Consider the following 20,730-nt stretch of genomic DNA (forward strand, 5'->3'; position numbering starts at 1 on the left):
GTTGAAATGGCTCCATCAGTTCACCACTATCTCAGCTACGTCACACTCCCTCAACAGAAATTGAAGAGTCTGGGAAAACTTAAGATAGTTAGCATGAACACTGGAATTCCAGAACAAAGACTTCTGTATCCAGACATGTAATATACGGCCAGCGTCTTGTTCTCACTAAAGCAGTGCTCCCTGTTGATAAACCTCATTCATAGTCACAGCTCCCAATCTAGTTTTTCTTATATTGCTCTTAAATCCGATTGGATAACTAATGAATTTTTAAAATTTGAGCGGAACTTTAAGCTGAAAGAGAAACATCAAGATAAGCCAGCAGGTGAAAAATGGAGGAAAAGAAGATTTAAGAAAATGAGAATTTAACTTTTTAAAAACACTCTCAAGTTTCAATTCAATGAGAAGTGACAAGAACAGAATTAAACAAGAATAGGATAACCTGAAAACAGAATTATCAGGGAGCAAGAGGAAGTTTATGGAAATTAAAAGGGTTATTTCTCAAATAAAGATTCAATTAAACAGTTCAGAAGATAAATTTCAGGCAATCTTCTAGGAAGAAGAATCAAGAGAGAGAAGCAAAAATATGAACAATAAGAAACATATTTATTAGTTCAGAAAAATAAAATATCTGTGTTGCAGGAGATGCAGAAAGAACTGGAAAATAAGGAGATAAAATGGGCAAAGAAAAAAAACCAAGAGAATTTTTCAGAGCAAAAAACCCACAACTCTTTAGACTGAAAGATCTGTGGAATTTACAAAATAATAAATGAAAAATATCCTTATACATTCTAGTAAAATGTCACAGTAACTAGAAAATACTAAAAAATTTCAGAAAGGAAGAATATTGGTCACCACCACCACCAAAAGTCAGATCAATATCATATTTCTTGCCGATGTTAGAAGATGATGAATCAATGGATTTGAAATATAAGGAAAATGATCTCGAGCTTAGAATTTCATTGGCAGCCAAACAATCAAGTAGAGAGCTTAAATAGAATATTATTACATATACATATATTTAGAACGTTTTTATCCCAGACACTTTATATCCTGCAACCCACACTGCTCCTTTTCTTTCAGGAAGTTTCTTGATGTGGTTCTAGAACAAAATAAGGAGCTGAACCAAGGAGGACAATATAGGAAACAGGGATTCCAACTCTGGAGAATTATAAATGGACATCCCAGAATGTTGGCGGGACCAACTGATCTAAATGAAAGCAGGGCAGATGGCTAGGAAGCAGGTATCAAGAAAAGTGGGGTTCTGGAGATTTGATTTATTCTTGAGAATTTATGAAGTTATAAGGCAAATCACATGAGTAACAAGAGCGGGAAAGAAAAAGAAAAGAAAAGGCAATCGGAAAGCACAAAACCACACAAAAAGGAAATAAGGAATATCCCTTTAAAACTCTCCAAAAAACAAAACATGGATTTGTATTTTAATGTAAGCACTTTTTTTTTTTTAATTTTCAACTTTCAAGATTAATCATCAGGTAAAGCACAACAGATATGTGTGTATACATACATACACAAACACATGTAGTATTATGTATTTCCAGCAGACATACAGGTAACAGAACTTGGCAACTGGGGATAAGAGAACAAGGGAATCCATCGTCATCCGACAAGGCAAGTGTGAAGAGACTATTTATAATTGACTGAAAAAGAAAAAAGGTGTAAGTAAACTATTTAAAGCTTAGAAGAACCTACCGGAAGAATTTAAATGACTTATGTAACTACACTGTAAGGTGACGGAGGGAAATAAGGAGAGGGTGCCAGGATGTAGATAGAAGAATTCAGCCAATCTTCATTTCTAAGTTAATGATATTTAGAGATGAAGAGTCAGAAATGGCATTATTATTTTATTCTTATATACAGAAATAAATACTAAGAACGTATTAAAAATGAAAACTCAAAGATTTTAAAGTGGCTCCTTCTGAGTAAAAGGACTGGGCACAGTACACAGAGGAGCACCTAGAGGATTTAGCTCTGGACAGATGCTTTCCCTACTCTCTTGTACACTTAGCCATGTGACATGTTTTATATCAGTAAAAATTAAACTACATATGCATATTAATTAACCTGTACCTTTCCCTCTGGAGAGAGGCTTATCTAGACAGTGAAATACTATGAATGACTAAAATTCCATCATTAGGTAATTGCCAGGAGATGTACAAAAATGCTTAAAGGATTTTAAAGTGGCTCTCTGAATAAAAGGACAGAGAGCTGCAGGTAGCACCCCTGATCTCCTAGGGGAGGTCACCTATCTTCTCAAATGGATCTTCTACTTCTATAAAGTACAAGAAAGAGCAGGAAGTCACCCTTCAAGCTACTTCTTTGTATCTCCGTATTTTCTCCTCCAGTACTCTATCTGAAAGCCTGGAACTGTATCCTGTCCAGTTGTGGTACATTTTATCACCTACAGCAAAACATTAGTCAGAGCTCAAGGAGTTAATGCATTTCCTTCTTGGGTTGAAATGCTACCTTAATTGCATGGTGTTTATTCTTGGCATTTCCAGTCTCCTAAAGAGACAAGGTTACTTTGCAATCTCTTTGTCCTCATGTAGTGTGTGGAGTCTTGTTGAGGGGGGTAAAATGCTTCCAACTTACCACACTCAGAGAAAGAAATCATAAATCAGCAGGTCAGTCAGGTACTATTATTTCACCTTTCACGTTATTATGTTTTCAATACAATATTTCAATGGATTTTGTTCTGCATAATAATTTATCAAGAATTACCAAAACTCTTAATGAGCTCAGAGAACTTCAGCTCCAATAAAATGAAACCTTTATCACAAATTGGTTGAGCCCATGACTGCAACTTAATCATTCAATTGTATATAAGTCAAGTTGTATTTTTATTTTGTAGGAATAAGTTCCTAGGGAAAGAAAACTCATTTTAAAACTTCGGGCCATTAAGCCTTAAATGGTAGAATGTTGGTGAAATAAAAATGAACTGGGCCAAGACGTGGGAAACTTGGAAGCCAGCCATTGTTCTACAAGTAACAACTTCTGTGACATTGGGAAAATCTTCTAACCTTACTTGGTTTCAGTTTACAAATGTCAAAATGAGAGATAGGTCTAAATAAAGGCTTTCTAAAAATCCCCTGTAGTTCTAAAATCATATGAATTGTTGGAACACTGAACTTACAGTTTTCAGTGACTACTGCCATGTGGATTATATTCCTTTTTTCCTAGAAATTCTCCTCTTGCTGGCAATACTCATTAAATTGCTCATCATCAGAAATACAGAAGAAACAAGATTTTCTCTCCTAATGACCTAGACAAAAATTTTCAGCATTGTGTGCTCACTACATGTCAAGTATGATTCCATTTAATCCTCAAACTAACCCAGTGTCAGTTATTAAAATCCCATTTAATGGCTGAAAATAATGAAACCAGAGGGATTAAGCAATTTTCCTAAGATCACACAGCAGATGACGCGTGAACATGCAGAGAGTGAATTCAGGTATGTCTAATTCCAGAGAACTCGCTCTCTATCTTTAGTTGTAATCATTCAACACAATTGAAACCGTATTTCATACAGTTAAAATTGGCCCTATACCACCTGAAAAGTCAAGTTCTTCCCTATATTCCATGGAATGTACACTAGGCAGTTAAGAATACAAAAGAACAGTGATGTGTCCTTTGCTCTACCCTTAGCTCCAGACAGAACCAGTGACCCAAAGCTATTACTCGTCTTGCAAATATATACCTTATGAGTTGGAAACAATGACAGGGGATTGTTAAATACCAAATCTTTACCACCAAGAGAACATAACAAACAACAAACAATTGGAAAAATTTGTCAGAAGGGAGAATGCAACAGATTTGTGGAATCTCTTAAGAAAATTCAAACTGAACTTTCCATATGGGAATCATGACAAATACACATTTTAAAAGAAGTAAAACATCTTTAAAATTTCCCTAAAAATAACTGAAGTGGATTTCATACTAGAGCATGTTATTGGACTGATCCTACTAGATGCTAATAAGAATCTGAAATTCCAATAAGTATTACTGAAAAAGGGTAAAAAAAAAAATTAAAACTAGGACATGCTTCCCCCGCTCACTCCCATAGCTATAGAAACCCTGTCCCATACAAAGCTTCAAGATAAAAGGGAACTTGAGTCTCTAGGGACATTCAGTTTGTTGCCATAATGGAAGCTGAGTAGAGGTCACTCATTCATTTACTTTAAAAGGTTTTGGTAACAGTGAATGAGGTCAAGATGAACCGTTGGTTTAGGATCATTATTGGAAACATAAACCACCTAGCAATCCCCATTAGAAACAGGTTGATTTAATGTAAAAAGGAGATTAGTCAAAAAATAAAATTGCTAAAAGATGGGCACTATAGCATAAGCAAAAGATTAAAGAAAAAAAAGGTTATCTTTTAAAAAATCTAAAGGTATTTTCCTCTGAAATATTTATAAATTTCACCTCACATTTAATGCACATTAAGAGTTAGCTAAGTACAGTAAGTAAGAATGCAAAAATATTCTCTTTTTTAAAGGACATTAAAGAAAAATATTAAAGGAAAACTGTTGAATGGGAGAAAAAGAAGACAAACTTCTTGTTAAAATTGAGTCTTGTAAAGAAACTGACAAGTTCTTGGGGGAAGATGAGATATTTTCTGGTATTATGACATGATTTTATTTGTAAAATTAACTGATTTCTAATTTACAAAGAAGAAAAACTTGTGTTATTTCTTCTTTTATTCCTAATGAGTTAGTGAACCAATGTAGAAGAAGACTATAACTCTACATAAAGTCGTTACAAAGAAGAAATGTAGATTCAGTTTTAATCCAATTAGAATCATGCAATTAGAGTTAAGTTTGCTTTTTAAAGAGAGAAAAGCAGTTTGTAAAGAATTGATCTTGAGGGATTGAATAAAACTGGTGAATTTGCTAATTCTTATGGCATTTTCTCTTTGAATATATAACTAAAGAGTAAAACCTACTATCATTTTATTCATCTGTAGTTGAAAGAAGATAGAAATAAAGGCCAAGAGAAATTTTAAGTAACTTGGGTCATTAGAATATGTAAATGTTTATGTATACACATACAAGCACAAGCCTGTTCATACACTTTTAAATCAAATGACATATACTTTAAATGTAGTAAAGATGTCTAAATTAACCTCCCCTTTAAAGAGATCTCAGTAAAAGAATGAGGGAAATGTTGGGGAACATCATCCTCCTGTCATTTAATAACCCAGCCATCAAGTGTGAAAATCTGTCCTGCTCTCTTACCTTGTCAGTCTAATCCATCTAGCAGATCTGTCTACCATTTCCCAACATTCGGACCAAGTGTGTATTTCTAATTGAAACTAAAAGCCTAAAGTCAGCCTTAATTGTGGGTCTAGTAACACTGCAGTCAACTATTCTACCAATAAAGGAAATGGAATGCATTCTTTTCTAAAGCTCAAAGAGACAATGGTATAAAATGTAAGAAAATGCAATCAGGATGAACAATATAAGTTTGTATGTTTATTTCTACAAGGTCTTTAAGCTTCATATTCAAGAAAGATAAAGGACATAGATCAAATTCAAAATATACTAGGTAAGTAATTCCAGTTACCAAGTGAATTTATTTTATTGTAAATCCTCATGTAAGCATTGATTTTGTGTGCATTGACAAAAATAAGTTTTATAATACTGTTTGTTATAAATTTGATTTGCCTTCTACCATGGCAGATTTGATTTTTATCCTTCTTCCTTTTCAGGTGCTGCCACAGGAAAGGAGGAAGTGGAAAGAAGAAAAAGGAGAGAAAACATTCTCGAAAAGTAATGTGGCAAAGATTTCCATGAGCAAAAAAATAAATAAATAAAAATTAGACCTGTCCCACATTTTTAATCTTCTATTTCTATACATTTCCCTATAGTGGTTCTTCCCATAACTGTCTGAACAATCTCTCAATGGACTAATTTAAATATATTGTGACTTTTGTAACTATTAAGTACTTGTAAGACTGCCCCAAATTAACAATTTATAAAGTATATTTTAGAAGAATGCTTTTAGTTAATGAATATACTAGAAGGTGTGTAAATGAATTCTTTACAGATTGACAGTCTTGCTCAGTACTTAATTTTTGCTTGAAACATTTCCTACTTCTCAGATTAAATGCCTATATCTATATATCTGCTTTATTATCTTTGGTTTTCAATAATTAAAAACATTTTAAATGTAGATAACCTGGTACCATCAATTAAGACTTTATTCAAATTCAACATACTTAGACTGAACATGAAATTCAACAAACAGTTTTTGTACTTTTTTTAAAGTAGGTTCCATGCCAAGTATAGAGCCCAACACAGGGCTCAAGCCCACAATGGTGAGATCAAGACCTGAGCCTAAATCAAGAGTCCAATGCTCAACTGATTGAGCCACCCAGGTGCACACCAATGAACAGTTTTAAACCACTAAACTGAATAACCACATTAGGATTTGATGCTTGTAATTATAGTGAAGGAAGGCAAAGAATCCTGGTTGAACCATCTCACTGATGTTTCTTTGTTTCCCCAAAGCTATGTATGACTAGCTCACTAAAATGTCGGGTGGACCAAGAATGATTGGGCTATATAACTCACGGTAAAGAAATTAAGTAACCCTGACCAAATTAGGTAAAATGGGATAAACTCTGCTGGCAATGAAGTGTAAACATGATTAAATACACAAATGAAATAATGGAGACATGTTTGCTTCTGTCATTCATGATATTTACACTTAAAAAATATGCTGGATTCCCAAGATAGAATTTCAAAAGAAGGACAAATTTTTCCTCTCAAACATCTGCTCTGAGAAGACGATGTTACGTAGGGTGGATTCATAGCTCTACTAATTAGATTCCTTTTCTTGCTGGTAATGGCAAGTATGTATTGAGTACCTGCTGTGTGCCTTGATACCCCATCCACGATTTCATTAAGTCCTCATAAATACTCTTATGAAATAGGTTCTTTTGGAAAGGGAATTTGCAGAAGGGAAAAATTTTTGTCAAAATTCATGCAAGTGGTGAGGACAGGACAACCCTGACAATCTACTTTTTCCTTTTATTACCAATATAGCTGCTTTCTTCCATCTTCACTGATGTTCCCCAGCATCACATATTTCCATTTAAGCAAAAGAGGCAGGTTATGGAGCCCTGGCTCTTGGTCTCTCCAGGCAACATGAAGGGTGAAGTTCTACTTGAACACCAAATCATTACCTTCCCTAACCTCAACCCTTCTCACTTGTGGCTCTTGAACATAGAGTAAAACATTCTCTCTACCACTATTCTCTAACAAAACTTGCTGTGCTTTTTTGCTTTGGTTCCCCTGTACATCCCTCACTGAGATCACTCAGAGTCACATTTTAAACATTAAAGAACAGAGAAAATGAAACCTTTCTAACATTTCCCGGCAATAATTTCCTTTTGGTAGAGGATGAAAATGACTGTCAGCTTGCTCAGACCGAAGCTTCCTGACAGTAGGGCCTGTGCCAGTCACCATTTGCAAGATTTTCATGGCAGAGGAGGTAACATAACAGAAATTAAGTAAATCCAAAGTAATTTTTACTTTGGAGGCTATTCCAGTTAGGGTCATCTAAAAATTAGAAACAGAATATAGATAGATAGATAGATAGATAGATAGATAGATAGATAGATAGATGAGAGATAGATGGAAGATAGATTTTTTTCTAATTGGATATATGCATGAAATGATGATTTCTGACCTGGATCTGTTGCTGAAGCAAATTGATTTTGTGTTGTTGCTGAAGAAGCTGCTGCTGTTGTCTTGCAATCTGTGGAGAAATTGCACATGAAAAATTTAAAAGTATATTGTAGTCCCAGGGGGAAATTACCAATGTTCTCTTGCTCCAAGTTTGATTTGACACTGATTAAGATGATGAAAATAGATGTGCCTGTGCCCCTTACAGTACCAGCAATTCATCTGTAAGTAGGATCAAACAAGATATTTAGTTTTCGGAACAGTTTCTTTTGGTCTAAAACAAATGGAGCCTAAGACACTCCAACGGTGGTGATCCAACCCAGTATGAAACACTAGTGTGTCAGAAATCCCTCTTCCTTCCCGGCAATATGTTAAGAAGGTAAGGCCTTTGGCATTTGTAGTTCTTTTCTATAAAAGAAACTACTGCATCAACTTGGGGATGTTGTGACCTGGGAGTTCAGGGTGGTGCAGAGTATTACATTGTGAGAGGCTGTATTCCTCAGGCAGGTTTCAGTATTTTTGTTTTGTTTTTGCTTCATAAACACTGCCCTCATTTCTGCCTTCCACAAAGTTCTGAACGGCCAACTCCTCAGTGCACCCCATATGGTTTCTGCTCCCATTCTCCACTAAAATGATTCATAATAAAAGTTGCCCGTGTCATTTTTAAACTTTTTTTTAAGGTTTATTTACTTATTTTGGTGGGAGAGAGTGGGGAGACAGGGCAGAGAGAGAGGGAAGGAGAGAATCCCAAACAGACTCCATGCTGAGCACGCAGCTGGACGCAGGGCTTGATCTCATGACCCTGAGATCATGACCTGAGCTGAAATCAAGAGTCAGAGGCTTACCTGACTGAGCTACCCAGGCACCCCTAATTTTTTAAATTCTAACATGTTTTCTAGATTTCACCTTTTGCCCTTTCATCCAAATTCAACATTCAAGTTCTCTCCCTTGATCGTGAACTTTCTTCCTTGGCTTCCATGACAGTACATTTAGCTGGATTTGCTCCACCCTCCATCTGCTCCTTCTCAGTTACCTTCAACTGCTCTGTCTAGCCATTCAATGTCGTAGTTGTATCCCTAACTCCTGAATGAATGTCAAGTACTTATGAATTTGTTTCTCTAGCCTCTGCCTTTGCTTTCAGCTTCAGACCCATTTTTCTAATGACATTCTCAAAGGAACTTCATATTCAACCAACAAGTTCAAAACTAAACTCAATTAGGGTTATATTCATGCTTTCTTTTTTATCTTAGGGACAGGGTTTTTAAAAATCCATTATTTCAGGGCACCTGGATGGCTCAGAGGGTTAAAGCCTCTGCCTTCAGCTCAGGTCATGATCCCAGGCTCCTGGGATCAGAAACCACTCCCCCCCGCCCCCGCCCCAAAATCGGGCTCTCTGCTCAGCAGGGAGCCTGCTTCCTCCTCTCTCTCTGCCTGCCTCTCTGCCTACTTGTGATCTCTGTCTGTCAAATAAATAAATAAAATCTTTTTAAAAGTTTTAAAAAAATTTATACATTATTTTCCCTAAAGAAAAACAGAAAGGAGATGGTAGGAAAAGGAATATCACTCTTTTCCTTAAATGTGGCCCTTTCCTCCCACATATCAATATTTCAGCTGATAATTAAATGTTTTTATCAGCACCTTACGTATTTCTTAAGAAACTGACCACTTCATAACCCTACGTATTTCCTCCTGTTCCAAGCCACTGTTCACTCTTGCTGTGTTATTTTAATAGTCTACTATTTTTCTTTCTGCTTCTGCCTTTGCTCCCTACAACCTATAATATACAAGAAAGATCTAGAAAGATCCTTTTAAAATATAAGTTGTGTCATTTTATTCATCTTTTCAAAACCTTCTGTCTCACTCAAAGCAGAAGCTGGTGTCCATACGATGCCTGAAAGACCCTGTATGATTTGGCCTCGTGCTATCGCTCTGGTTTCACCTTCTCTTGTTCCTCCCTTTGTTTCTCCACTCTTGCTACTCTCCTCTCGTCTCTTGAAGACACTAAGGATGCTCTTCTCTCCCAAGGATGTACCTGCCTCTGGGTCTTTGTACTTCCTTCCCCCTCCATCTGGAACCTTCTATTCCTAGATAACTGATTGCTCACTCTCTCCCCTCCTGCAAGTCTCTATTCAGATGTCACTCTGTCATTGAGGTCCTCCCTGAACACCTGTTTTAAAAGAGCCTATCTCTCTACCTGGCACCATCATCCCCAATTCTCTCCTTTATTTATATCCCTTATCAACATCTACTATATATATATATTACTATATATAGTACTCACCTGTTTACTACCTTTTCCTAATTAGAATTCAATACATTGGGGATTTTTGTCTGTTATTTTTTGCCCTATCCCAGTAACTAGAATACAACCTGGCATCAAACTGGTGATCAACAGATATTTATTGAACGAAAAAAAATGTAGAATGGAGCTCAGAGTCCAGTGGAAAGGCTGGTCAATGCACAAGTTCATTAACATCCCTGAGGGCTGTAATGGGAATATTAGAGTCCGCAGAGTAGGGACACCCTACAATAAGTAGGGAGTTTTAGCAGGAGGGTCAGAAGAGCAGTTCTCAAGAGAAGATATACCTAACCTGAATCTTAAGGAATTAGTTATTAAATGCCCTTCAGACATTTCCCTGTGTCCCGATGAAAAGTTCAGTGACCACAAGAGTGGTGATCACTCATGCCAGTACTGCATGGTAGGGAAGATGCAGGGGAGTAAAATAAGCTCTCGAAACCTGACCTGAAGCCTTTCAGAAAGGATCTTCTCTCAGGCTTTGTAGGCATCATTGCTTAGCATCTTTCAACACAGGAGAGAAATTCTGGAAGAACCTAATGATTTCTAAAATTCCAAGGATAATGTCAAAAAGTGAAAAATTCTAGAATCCTTTGATGATATGTGGGGCCAGGATGTGAAAGAAAAGAAAGAAGACTTTGCTCTATTAGTGAATGCTCAGAATTTTTAGGACAAATATGCCCTTAGTCCCACCAAAGTAGTGATTCTATATAAAGAAATATCCCTATCTGACCTACAGTTTCAGAAGCTCCTAGAATTTTCTTGAATTCAGATGTTTGAAAGCATTGAGAGTTATGAACAAGAAAATAGTGTTTTTCTAGACTGTCACAGGTGAGCATTCTGAATTTTTATCATGGGGGTAAAGCAAGAGAAATACAAGCCATATTCAAGAACAGGCCAAATATATCTTTAAGGAAAATGATGAGGTATTTCATTAAACATGAAAGAATCACCTTTCAAGCAGAGACAAACCACCAAATAGGGAAGAGTAAACTGAAAGGGGGGTCTCTTCAAATGTAATATGCATATTTCTTCTTTCAACTCTGCTAGTTTGCATTTTGAAAACTGCTACAAAGATTTTGTAGGGATGTGTGGACACACAAATACCCTTGATTAAATAATGGTCTTCTTCCACTTGGGATGGTGAATGGATAGAGCCCACAATATGGGATGGCAAAAGGTAGTTAGCCCCCAAAAAGATGTACCATATATATATATATATATATATATATATATATATATATATATATATATAAATTCACCCTATGACACCCTCTTTCTTCCCTTTGCTACTACTTTTAATAGTTCATATCCATTGCCTCCATTTTCCTACAACACACTTGTCCATTCTTATACCTCATTTCTACTACTAAAGCTCCAGAGAAGCCAGTCTTAAAAGGCCAACAGTGAGAAAGTAAATGACAAATCTGGTAGCTTTGTTATTCAGGAATTGTTCATTTTCCTTTCTCTACCAGGTATCTCCCAAAAGTCTACCCTTAGTTCCATTCCATTTTCTAATGATATCATCATTATTCTAATTTAGGGCTTACAAACCTGCCATCCCCTTGCATGAAACACTCTGGTTCCAGATATTAATATGGCTACCTCTTGGATGTCATTTAGATCTGAGCTCAATTGCCAGATCCAACCACCCAATCTAAGAAATATTGCCTTGCCATACCAGTCAATATTTATTAAATAACTCTAATTACATTTCATCAAATAACTTATCACTGTCTAAAATCATTTCATTCATTTCTCTTTTCATTTGTTAATCCCCTCTCTCTTTCCTTTAGAATTTAGGGGATCTATCTTTCTGGTTAATTGATATAGCCTCAGCCATGCCTGCCACATAAGAAGCATTTGATTATTTATTGAATTAATGAATGAAACTTATCTACCCCTGTGGTTTAAACTACCCTCTTTATGTAAATAAACTAAGAAATTTAGTTCAGTCTCTTTTCCAAACCGTCAATTGGTATTTTGAGTTGTTTTTTTTTACATACCTCCAGTTGGATAACCTGCCAAGAGTTCTAATTAAACACTACTAAAAACCACCTGCTTTTCCAAATTTGCCCTCCTCCTGACTTTACCCAACACCCAGGCTCAACATCTTTCCTCATTCTTCTGCTCACTCAAAGAATTCAACTAATCATAATTTTCCCATTTGTTTAATCTTTTCTTCTCTTTTTCTGTGGTCATTTAGTTTAGATTCTAAACTATCTAGTTTAGATTCTCACTCCTTATTGAATTTAATTTAATAGGCATCTAACTAAACTTCCTGGGCCATCAAATTATTCTTCAAAGCTCATATCAAGCCCCTGTTGAACGAAATCTTTCATGGTATCTCTGACTGGAAATGCTCTCCTGACACACCATGATTCTATTTGGTGCTTCTCTCATGACCTAGCAGAACTTTACCTTGGTTATAATGACTTCCATGTTACATACCACTAAAGTAGTTGATAAGATTTGCAGATCAAAGTGTTTGCTTCCTTTGTATCTCTCTCTTTTATTTATTGATGTGAGGTGGGAAGAAAGATTTTTATTGATCTCTGTGTGCCAAAGAGAGGGTCCTATAAAGAGCAGGCAAAATGATGTCTAAGGAGTTTGTGTCCCAGCTCCTACTCACCTGTTCTTGTTGCTGTTTGGCCAACTCCATTTGCTGTCGCTGTTTCTCAATCTGAGAAGCAGCTAATTTCTTCTGCTCATCGTGGGCAGCCAGTAGCTGCTCCCGCAGACTGGTCAGCTGATTGATCATACCCATGAGCTGCCTCTCCTTCTCAGCTAGGCTTTCGGGAGTCCCTGAAAATAACATGGCAATAAAACACACAAGAAAAGGGAAGTGAGAAGAGAGCGATTATTCAATGACAACGATTCTGTTGTACAGAGAATTATTCCAAATAGAAGGTTCACACACAAACACATGCTTACTTTCTTTCAGATTTTTTTAACTCCACAGTGAGAAGTGACGGCTATTTCCCTTTTATAAAATATCAGGATGAACAAATATTTTGACTGTTTTTTATGTATGTCAAGTAATAATCTATAGTTTTTAATTTTCACAAGTAAATCAAAAAATGGTTGGGTTAGCATCTACTATTTTAGTGTTCTATGCTGGGATCTGACGAAAATAAAAAGAAGCCTAGAGCACAGCTTCTTGCCCTAAGTAGTTTTTTAAATCAAATTAAAGAGGCAAGACAAAAATATGAGTATTTAATAACCATAATTACTAAGAGATCAAGTTATTATTATCAGTAATATGATTCTCCTTTTCTCAGAAAAGAATCTTGAAGAATTAGAACCAAGGAATTCTATATTAAAAAGGAGAAAAAATCTAGCCAATCAAATTTTAGACATTTTCTCATATGCCACTCAGAGGCTTTCTTCAAAAATAGGATATAAATAGCAGGGAAAATATTCAAGATTGAGGGTATAAATTCAGGCTATCATGAAATAATGAAATATGGTTGAAAAACTAAGAGATCACATTATAGACACCAAAGATTATAGTTAAATTCAACACTTGGAAAAGAAGTCACAGCAGTCATTTACAATTAAAAAAAAAAAAAAAAAACACATGCTCAGGGTATTTAAAACATGCAATGAATCTTCTTTGTCAGGTTAAAATACTTATTTGATACACCAAAAATGTGAACTGTTCACTGAAACAGTGAACACCTTTAATTGTTCTTTTAAGATTCACCAGATAGACAAGACCCCTATGGTAAAGTACTCACAGCAGGAGAGAACATACTTTTTAATTACAATTTTCACTTTTAATATAAGACACTAAGCACTATTTTAATAATGCATTTGCCACCTGTATATGTAATTAGATAGAAGGATCTGTTATAAACTCAGTCACCTTTCCCCATCCCACTATATTTCTCTCCAAAAATTTATGTTGAAAAAGCACGCGCTTTTTAGGAAGTCGTAGCTATAGTTAGTGGCTTATAATTTTCACAGGCCCATTTGGGGATGGAAATAAAGTTTCTAATATAATTCAGATAGGCTACAGAATAAATATCTAGAAAAGAAATTATGAGTGAATAAAAGTCAAGAATCATGCATTTTATTCTTTATTATGAATACCTAGCATTATTCAGGGCAGGTGCCCAATAAATTACTACTAATAATTCATTACACTTTAGATATTTGGATTCCACTGAGAAGAATACTTATTGTAAGTATAACAACAATATGATTGTTGCAATTAGAATTCTAAAAATAAATAATCTAAATATATACTGGGGAGTTTTTTAAAGAAAATATTAGAATGATGGTACAATGTATATCTCCACACATCATTAGAAACCACATTTGTAGGAATACCTACTTAGAAAAGTAATACACATCAGGCCTTATAATTCTCATTCTCTTCAAGGGATAATTTCACTTATAAAAATCTAGCCCAGAGGCATCTGGGTGGCTCAGTTAGTTAAGCAACCAACTCTTGATTTTGGTTTAGTTCATGATCTCAGGGAATTGGGATTGAGCCCAGCATCAGCCTCTGTGCTGGGTGTGGGACCTCCTGAAGATTCTCTCTCTCCCTTTCCCCATCTCCCTTTCCCTTCTTCCTCCCTCTCTAAAAAACAAACAAAAACCTAGACGAAGAAAACTACAAGAAATGAAGATAAGTATTTAAAAATGTTTTAGGGGTGCCTGGGTGGCTCAGGTCATGATTCCAGGGTCATGGGATCGAGCCCTGTATCCGGCTCCCTGCTTGGCGGGAAACCTGCTTCTCCTTCTCCAGCTCCCTCAACTTGTATTCCCTCTCTCACTGTGTCTCTCTCTGTCAAATAAATATATAGTATCTTTAAAAAAAGATTATTGTTAAAAAATAAAAAAATAAAAATGTTTTAAATGAAATATTAGAAATCATCTCGATGTCAAATGGGAATAATCAAATAATTATGGAACATCCAGATTATAGGGTATTTTGCACCCATGAAAAACCTACTTTTTAAGAATATTTAATGGTATGGAAACTTGTTCATAATATAAAACTAGGTGAAAAAACTGGGTAGAATTAAACATTTGTGAAAAGGAAACCTACTGAATGTGAGAAAATTATATATCTGATAAATAGTTGATACCCAACATAAAGAACTCATACAACTCAATAGCAAACAAAATAAAACAAATAAATAAAATCCAATCCAATTAAAAAAAAGGGCAGAGAATATAAATATTTTCCCAAAGAAGATATCCAGAAGGCGAGCAGGTACATGAAGGGATCTCTCCGCATCATTAATCATCAGGGTAAGGCAATTTAAAACCTCAATGAGATCTCACCTCATTTCTGATAGAATCACTATTAACTAAAAAAGAAATAACAAGCATCGGCAAAAATGTGGGGAAAAGGGGACTTCTGTGCACTGTTGGTGGGAATGTAAATTGGTGCAGCTATTATAAAAAATAGTATGAATGTCTTTCAAAAAATTTAAAAAATAGAACTATCATATGATCCAGCAATTTCACTTCTGGGTATTTATTCAAAGAAAAACGAATACACTGACTTGAAAAGATATATGCGCTCCCATATATAGCAGCAACAGCCTATAGCCATTGATGGATGAATGGATAAAGAATATACAGTACACACACACACACACACGCACACACACACACACTGGAATATTATTCAGTGATAAAAAAGAATGAAATCTTGCCATTTGTGACAATATAAATAAACCTTACAGGCACTATACTAAGTGAAATAAGTCAGACAAAGACAAACACCATATGATCTCAATTATATGTGGTATCTGAAAAAAGAAAGGGGGAAACAAACAAAAATCCAACCTAATAAATTCAGGAACAGATTAGGTAGTTGCTAGAGGTAGGAATAAGGAGTGCATGGAAGGGGTAAAAGGGGTCAAAACATACAAACCTTCAGTTATAAAATAAATCAGTCACGGGGGTGTCATGTACAGCATGGTGACTATAGTCATAATACTGTACTGCATATTTGAAAGTTGCTAAGAAAGTAGGTCTTAAAAGTTTCATCACAAGAAAAAAAATTTGGAACTATGTATGGTGATGGATGTTAATCAGACTTATTGTGATTATTTCACAATATACACAAATATTGAATCATTATATTGTACCCCTGAAACGAATACAATATTGATTGTCAGTTATAACTCAATTGAAGAAAAGAAAATATTTGTATAAATATCTCAATGTATGCACGTATCTATATTTATAGACAAAAAGACTAGAAAAATTCATCTATGTATTAATAGTGGTTATTTCCAGGTGATGGAATTACAAGCCATTTTAACATTTTCATACTTTTAAAGAAAATTTTCTAAATTGCATTATTATTACATACTTAGAAAAATATATTTCCTGTATAATATGTGGAAATATAACTTGGAAGTTTAAGGTGACATTATCCATTTACATAACTGCTGTAATACCAATGTGTAAAGAAATATATTTGTTTGTTGATGAGTATAAGCAAATATCATTTTGACATTCAGTATATGAAAAATTAACAAAATCCTTTTGTCTTCACTTATTTATATTTCAATGATTCTCAGATACACACTTTGTATATCTTAAACTCTCTGAGTCTTACAATGAATACTGTCTCAGAGTCAATGAAATATTAAGGTTTATGCCAACCCTGAGTTTGTCCTCCAGCCCTAGTCACTTACTTATAGATGCAGAACAAGTATCTCTGAATGTAGATCTCGGTTTTAAAATTCAACATGTATAAGGTGGGGCTCTGCCTTTTCCCCATTTCAACATTCTAGGTTAGAAATATTAACATCATCCTCAATTCTCTTCTCAACTACCCATCCTCCTGTATGCATTATATCAACAAATCATGATTTTTTTTCTCAAAATAGCTTTGTGGCAGTTTTAATTTTAATTAGTCAAATGTATTTCTGCAATATTATTATGTTCACATGAGTAAATAACCAGTGATAACAAAAGGGTATACAGTTGAAAGATCTCTGAATACTGTTCCTTCAGAGTAATAATAACTGCAATTCTTATTATTACCATACTCTTGTAAATGTAGATTCAAGCATATAGCAGAATACTTCTATACTTGTCTACCAGAGCTGCAGATTGGGTGGCTTAAACAACAGAAATTTATGTTTATTGACTAGAAGTCCAAGACTAATTTGTCAGCAGGTTGTTCCTTCTGAGGGTTATGAGAGAAGGAGCTGTTCCAAACATTTCTCCTTGGCTTGTAGATGGCCATCTTCTTCCTGTGTCTTCATGTCATTTCCTCTTCTTATAAAGACAGCAGTCATTTTGAATTAGGATTCACCCTAATGGCCTCATTTTAACTTAATTACCTCTATACAGACCTTATTTCCAAGTACAGTCATATTCTGAGGTACTAGATGTTAGAACTTGAACATATGAATTTTTAGAGGGTTACAATTCAAGCCACAACAATTTCCTTTACAAAAAGGACACCAAAACATAAATGCTGTTTTAACAACTGAAACACCCAGGCGCCACTCAAATGCTGTTGTAGAGTATGTAGGGAGAACTCTGGTTCCAGCCTTCCTTCCTCATCTCCACAGACATTTCTCATCTTTTCACGAATTTTTGTAGCAACCTGGGGCCTGAACTCACACCCTAAGATCAAGACCTGAGCTGAGATCAGGAATTGGACACTCAATGGACTGAGCCAACAAGGCACCCCTGGAGCCGTTAATAGAATTTCCTGTCACTAATTTTTGTCCCTATAAGTCTATCCTCAAACTGGCCCAAAATTATCTTCCTAGAAAAACAAATCTTCTCATGTAACTACTGTTTAAACACCTCCACTTTTTCCTCATTGCCTTTGGATAATATGTCAATTCATTCTTAAGAATGAATAAGGTCCTTCTAATTATGATCCAACCTCTCACTTCCTTTGTTCATCCTAAATTCTAGTCATAATGAATTTTCTACCATCCTCCACAAAGGACACCATCCTTCATAAGTGTCTTACCTTGGCCATCCCCTCTCTAAACATTCATTCTTCATGTTCCAGGTCATGTGTCTTGTGCTTTAAGACTCATATACTGACTCTCACTAATAACAGTTGTTCCCTTCTTTTGGAACTCACACAGTGGATATCTTTATTATATTATTTAATCATTATATTATAAATCTTATTTTCACATTTGTTTCCTAAAGTTAGCAGAGATAGCTGTGACTGCAACAATTGTAAATTACCAACTCTTATTCCCTCATTACCTACTAGAAGACTTGGCATATAGCAAATTATCTAAAATTTTAATGACTAAATCACTTCCCTTTAAACTATTTTCAGGTTTAGGAATGCCATATAGCTAAGAGAAATGGGGAGATGTATTATCTTACACGAGTTACACTAAAGTTCTGGTTTAGGCTTAAGAGATGAGCCAAGGAACTTAAGTTTTGCAAAAGAAAATTTCCCCACTTTTACAAAAGTACTAAATTAAAATGGAATAAGCTCTACAGCTTCATCTCTAAATCATCATGCTATTCATAATAATTCTTTCCCAGTGCATGGGGAAGGTATAATAAGTGGTCTATGAATCCTAGAGAAACTAGTTAAGAGTCACAAAACAATCTATGACTTTAAGTGTGTGTGTGTGTGTGTGTGTGTTATGTGTGTGCGTGTAAACAACATCACTGGAAAACCCAGCAGACTCCCAAACAAAAAGAGGAGCTACTGTTTCTTCACTCAGATTTAGATTCTTGAGAATCATACAAGTATCAAGCATTATGGGGGCGCAAGCTTGTATCTATGGTCGAGTTCAAGAGATTCAGATAGCTAATGGTATGAGTTCATGTTTGTGTGTGCCACTGATAGTAATTTATTTCCATGTTTCATTTGTTTGCACTCTTAAGTGTTTTAATCTATGCTAGTCCTGCTTCGATTCCCTTGGAATTAGGGATTATTGAGGTAAGAGGCAAACATCTTCTGTTTCAGTTCTTCCTACTGCCTGATAACTCTAGTCATGGTAATTGTTTGAGTGGTTGCTGTAGTCCTGTATGTTCCACAGAAGTACAGGTCAGAACATTCCTTAGTGTAACAGGACACAAGACATGAAGGAAGGGAACCAGCTTTAGTCATACCCTCTTGGTAAGAGATATCACTATCCATATATTGTTATATTCTTTCATCTTCCTCATTTTTCATATCTAATTCATTGGGAATCCTATCAACTCTCAAACATATAAATTAGTCCATGAGTCTTTATTTCCAGTACAATCTCTTAATCCAGGCCATCATAATCTCTTGCTTTCACTATTACAATTGTTTTCTACCCATTCTACCTGCTTCAACTTCTTCTCCTACTAGAAACTATTCTCCAAGCAAAAGTTCAGAGGGATCCATTTACTTTTTTTGTCTATTTTATTTTACTTTTTTTCTTTTCAGTGTTCCAACATTCATTGTTTATGCATCACACCCAGTGCTCCATGCAATACATGCCCTCCTTAATACCCAGCACCAGGCTCACCCAACCCCCAATCCCTCTCTCCTCCCAAACCCTCAGTTTGTTTCTCAGAGTCAGAGGGATCCATTTAGAAAAGTAAATCAGATCATGTCACACACCTGTTTAAAGTCATTTCATAGCTTACACTGCACAGAGAATAAAATCCAAACTCGCTACCTTAACAAAACCCTGAATGATCTAGCTCCCATCTTCTCTGGTATCATCTCCTCCATTTCTCTTTTGTAAAAGTGCTTCAGACACCTGGTTCCTCCAGTACCAGTTTAAATGTGTTCAAGAGCATTTTGTAAAAGTTGTTCCCATATTAGAGTCTTTGCGCTCCAAGTGTTTTCCATGGGAAAGTCTTGTCCTAGATCAAGATTTCTCATCTTGGTTGGATTAGACAGTTCCTTTTCTGGGGACTGTGCTGAGCAGCATCTCTGGCTAGATGCTAGTAGCAGTTCCCACCTACTGGTAATAACCCAAAATGTTTCCAGACAATGCCAAATTTCCCCTGGTAGAGAACCCCCTCAAATGATGGACTTTTCTCTTTCATTCCTTTTGCATATACCCAAAGAGTTTGTTCTACGTCCCTCACACTATTCAAGGTGTTGGGGATACCACAGTGTCTAGGCCAGACAAAAATGTCTCTGCTTCAGAGACCTTACATTTAAACAGAAAAGACAGTAAATTATCAGATCCAACCAGATAGTAATTTAGATGTCAACTGCTCAGACGGTCTCTCTTGAACAATGAAATTAAGGAAGCCACAATCTCACTTTCGGCCACATCATTTAATTTTTATTCTGTTCATAGTAGTTAACACCACATGCTGTATTTTATCAACATAATCATTTAGTTACTGACTCTTCCATAGAGTACATGCTTTAGGATAGCAGAATACTAGTTTGTTTTGTTCAATGCTGGATGCCCATCATCTACAGAGTAATGCCTAGGACAAAGCAAACATTCCATCACAACTTGTTAAATAAATAAAGTAAACTTCATGAGAACAGAGAAAAGCCCTTGACTGACTGATAATATGCAATTCTATGCATAAGGAAAACCCTCATCAGGATGACTCAAACTGAAAATGGTCTTGAACACATTTAAAAATAATAATAAAAAAATCTGTGGAAGCTGACACTTCCCCAATATTGTTTTATTCCACTCAAATGAAATAGATACATGGTTTGAAATTAAATGATCCAAATCAAAGTAAATTGCTAGGCATTATTATCCAAATAAAGGAAAAGTAAGAGTAAACTTATTCAAGAAGAAGGGGAAA

The 20,730-nt window shown here is 35.5% G+C and overlaps 1 protein-coding gene across 11 annotated transcripts in view; it reads right to left on the reverse strand.

Annotated features, from left to right (window-relative positions):
• Nucleotides 1-20,730, reverse strand: part of SOX5 (SRY-box transcription factor 5) — a 994,837-nt gene that overhangs the window by 199,064 nt on the left and 775,043 nt on the right. For 10 of the 11 annotated variants that reach the window (XM_013047547.2, XM_013047548.2, XM_045072864.1 and 7 more), the window contains 2 exons: nt 12,632-12,804; nt 7,708-7,776 (listed from right to left, as the gene is read on the reverse strand). In XM_013047547.2, the coding sequence (XP_012903001.1) occupies nt 7,708-7,776; nt 12,632-12,804 (242 nt within the window). Of the gene's footprint in view, nt 1-7,707; nt 7,777-10,446; nt 10,556-12,631; nt 12,805-20,730 lie in introns of those variants that run through there. The other variant, XM_013047556.2, reaches the window with a different exon arrangement.

This window comes from Mustela putorius, unplaced genomic scaffold, assembly GCF_011764305.1.
Source record: "Mustela putorius furo isolate JIRA1106 unplaced genomic scaffold, ASM1176430v1.1 tig00537227_pilon_pilon_pilon, whole genome shotgun sequence".
Classification (NCBI taxonomy): domain Eukaryota; kingdom Metazoa; phylum Chordata; class Mammalia; order Carnivora; family Mustelidae; genus Mustela; species Mustela putorius.